The sequence below is a fragment of the Coffea eugenioides genome, chromosome 10 (genome assembly GCF_003713205.1).
Source record: "Coffea eugenioides isolate CCC68of chromosome 10, Ceug_1.0, whole genome shotgun sequence".
Classification (NCBI taxonomy): Eukaryota; Viridiplantae; Streptophyta; class Magnoliopsida; order Gentianales; family Rubiaceae; genus Coffea; species Coffea eugenioides.
Genome location: NC_040044.1, coordinates 27310390 through 27313822, shown reverse-complemented (window position 1 = coordinate 27313822; position 3433 = coordinate 27310390). Strand labels below are relative to the sequence as shown.

General features: G+C 37.1%; 1 protein-coding gene across 1 annotated transcript; it reads right to left on the bottom strand.

Annotated features, from left to right (window-relative positions):
• Nucleotides 1-494: 494 nt before the first annotated feature.
• On the bottom strand, nucleotides 495-3152 carry LOC113750602 (LRR receptor-like serine/threonine-protein kinase GSO2). Its single transcript, XM_027294563.1, has 2 exons — nucleotides 3107-3152; nucleotides 495-2218 (listed from the first exon to the last, which is right to left on the bottom strand). The coding sequence occupies exons 1-2, from the start codon at nucleotides 3150-3152 to the stop codon at nucleotides 495-497; spliced, it is 1770 nt and encodes a 589-aa protein (XP_027150364.1).
• Nucleotides 3153-3433: the final 281 nt, after the last annotated feature.

Genomic DNA, 3433 nt, shown 5'->3' with positions numbered 1-3433 from the left:
CTTACACAAAGCATAGAGATCTTAAACATTGACCACATTTGTTGATGATTCTCTACAGATGTGCTTCTCACCCTAGGATCAAGAATTTTTTCCAATTGATCATGTTCAACTTTGTCCTTTACCCATTTCACCAACTCTATTCCTTCATTTACAGCTTGTTTGCCAGTTAACAACTCCAGCAAAATGGTTCCGAAGCTAAAGATATTGCCAGATTTGGTAACTCTCATAGTGAATGCATACTCTGCCATGTAGAAATGTAAAATACAGTAAAATAAGACAAAATATAGTAAGAAACTCATATGAGGATTACAAGATTAACATTACACTACGAGAATCTTGTTGGTTTAAATGATTGTGAAATTTGCAATTACTGCATGCTGACTGCCTGAATAACCTTTATTTGTAATCACTCACATTTTTGCATGTTAAGTTGTAGTTTGTTTGTATTCCCATCTGCTTTTACACATGCTTATCCTTCATGTCTTTCTAAGTTTTTAATCTGACATTGAAATATTCGCTTTGTGGTTATAGAAAATGAGATCTTTTCTTGACCTTTTTCCCTCAGGTATACAGTCAAAAATTTCCTTCTTAACAAACCAAATGGGAATAACATTACCTGGAGGGACATAACCCACTGCTCCAGCCACTACTGAAAGAGTCCCCAAGCTCTTTGAAGGATCAATAACTTTAGTGAGCTCAACATCTCCTATTAAGGGCTCTGAAAGTGATCTCATAAAGATACTTCTGGTCGAAAGACAAAGGAGCACAACTGGAGCAGAAGTAGAATCATAAAATCCATGTAGATGAGCGAGGCCTTTGGACACTGAAACAGCTATGTTGTAACGAATTTCCCAAGTTAGAACATTTTCATCACTTCCATGGAGAAGATCAAAGAGAGTTCCATGTTGAGGGCATTCATATATTAGAAGTGCACCTTTAACTGTCAAAGCATAAGCAACAGGAATCATGATGTTTGATTTGCTAAACTGATTGAGTAGCTTTACCTCCTGAGAAAATTTTTCTGGACTAACCAAACTGAGTGTCTTGCTAGTCCAATATAGCTTTTTTATGCAATAGTTCATGCCCCAAGGCATTGATGCCTGATAGTAGGTATAGAACTCGCTCTTCAACAAGATATTGGCCTGTCTGTGAACTTCTTTCATGGCTTTGGAGAAGTGAAAGCTAGGTTTGTGGATGCCATCATTGATGATCCACTCAAATTTAGTTCTATCCCAGGAATAATTGAGAGATGGAATAATCTTTACGATCATGAAGCTGAGAATAAAACCACTGACAAAAGCAACAGCAATCACCATCCCAATAGATAATCCCTTTGAATGTTTAGAACCAGCAGTTGCTGTTGAAACATGAGTTGCTTTGTTTAGACCCTTATTTCCATCTGTCACAACCGTAACATATTGTTTAAACTTCGGAATATCTCCAGAAAGTTGGTTGTTTGAAAGTACAAGTTGCGTTAAGCCTGCCATTTCAGTGAGGAAGTTCGGGATTACGCCTGAAAATTTGTTATTCGAAAGATCCAAAACCTCCAATGCGATCAATCCAGATAGCGACACGGGAATAGGCCCGCCAAATAAATTGTTGCTGAGATTCAGAGCAATCTGCAATGATGATGGCATTGCTGGAACATCTCCACTGAGTTGGTTATTTCCAAGTTGAAGTTCGAATAGGAGATTCAGAGTGCGAATGGAAATGGGAATTGGACCACTCAGATTATTATGTCGCAAGTCCAAGTTCGTTAGATTTTGCAATTTGGAAATTGAAGCAGGAATTGAGCCACCAATTGAATTTGAACTGAAATTCATTCTCTGCAAACTCTGTAACTGTGTAAACTGATGAGGGATAACTCCAACCAACTTATTCTTCTGAAGGTATAAAACTTGAAGATTGGCAAGATTACCCAATTGTACAGGCAAGACCCCAGTCAGCCCATTCTGGGCTAAATTCAAAAGAGCTAAACTTCGGCATAATCCCAATTCAGGAGGTATTTCGCCTGTTAGACTGTTGTCCTCCAGCTCCAAATAGGTCAATTTGGTAAGGCTTCCATATGATCGAAATGAGACTGTCCCATTTAATAAATTGCCTCCCAACCTCAACCTGAAGAGGCTCAAAGAGATCTCTGTTGGTATAGGCCCCTCTAACAAATTGGAAGACAAATCTACTGACTGCAAATTGGGTGTGTAAGCACAAATTTTGTTGCCTAAAATGAAAGACAAGAAAACTTGCACAAATATCAAATGTATTAAATTAAATAATAAGTAGGTTACAATCTCTGAAAATTCTTGAATCAAAGAAATTAATCCCCTGATTCTTCTCTTCGAATAGCTTCAATTGAAGGGCCAAACGGCTTGTTCTCCAATCGAAAGGGCGTTTCCTACAGTTTCGGCGTAGAAAACGATTGACTTGACGATGACGTTGAACACTTGGAACTCTTAAGTCTTCAACACCAATGGCAAGAGGATTTGTTTGACTTGATTTGGACTTGAATAGAAGGAAAAGCTCTTGAGAAAATTTGACAGAGTTTCTCCGAACGTTAAGGATTTTTTCTCTATCTCTTTGCCTTGAGAGAAGACCTCTATTTATAGCCAAAATATGTAGGCTAGGTCTTCAAGAAAGATCCTTAGAACCTCCCTGTATTTTGGATCACTTGTCCCTCAAGAAATCCATTTAACCTGGACTTAAATAATGGGCCCATCTAAATAGTCCACTGTGAACTAATAAATTAATTAATTCACTCCAATTCAAATGGACTTTATAGATTTGATTTGATTTAATAGCCCATATAATATTGGCCTAACTTGACGGTCCAAAACATAATGGACTTCTATAATTTAATTTAATTTAGTCAAGATCGATTTAATTTAAATAAATCTTGACTAAAATGAATTAAATAAATTTTCTTTGTCTACAAATGCCCCCACTTCAAGGCTCAATTGAAGCTTGCTTGTCAAGGATTGTAATTGAGACTTGAAGTACTTGATTTTATTTTTTTTTTATATATAAAAGAAAGCCAATTCATTTGCCAATTTGAGCTTGGATCAATACATGCAATTCAAGATCATATTTATGATCAAAAGTCCCCACGGACCATGTGTCATATGAGGTCTATGGCGAGGTGCAATGCATAGGATCATTCCCTATACCATCACAATGAATTTGTTGCTTCAATTGCAATTAGTCTCGGACATGTACTTGGGAATTGTCAAAACCAATTCCATTGCCCAAAAGATGCCCCATTGAATTTTATATCTCCAAAGGCTGCGTGAAACTGGTCATCAAGTTTATAGAAAATTGCTCAATCAATCATGAATTGCTCTACTTTCCCAAAGTCACACAATTGCTTATGACATTCGGCAATATGTTGAAGCAAGAGATGGAAACATCCAATTGGGGTATCACTGCTTCTGTTGCACTT

What these genes read in the sequence shown, in the direction of transcription:
- LOC113750602 (XM_027294563.1), bottom strand. Translation starts at nt 3,152, where the DNA reads ATGATCCTATGCATTGCACCTCGCCATAGACCTCATATGACACATG. An exon ending in TAGACCTCATATGACACATG is followed by an intron (nt 2,219 to 3,106) that starts GTCCGTGGGGAC and finishes CTTTCATTTTAG; the next exon opens with GCAACAAAATTTGTGCTTAC.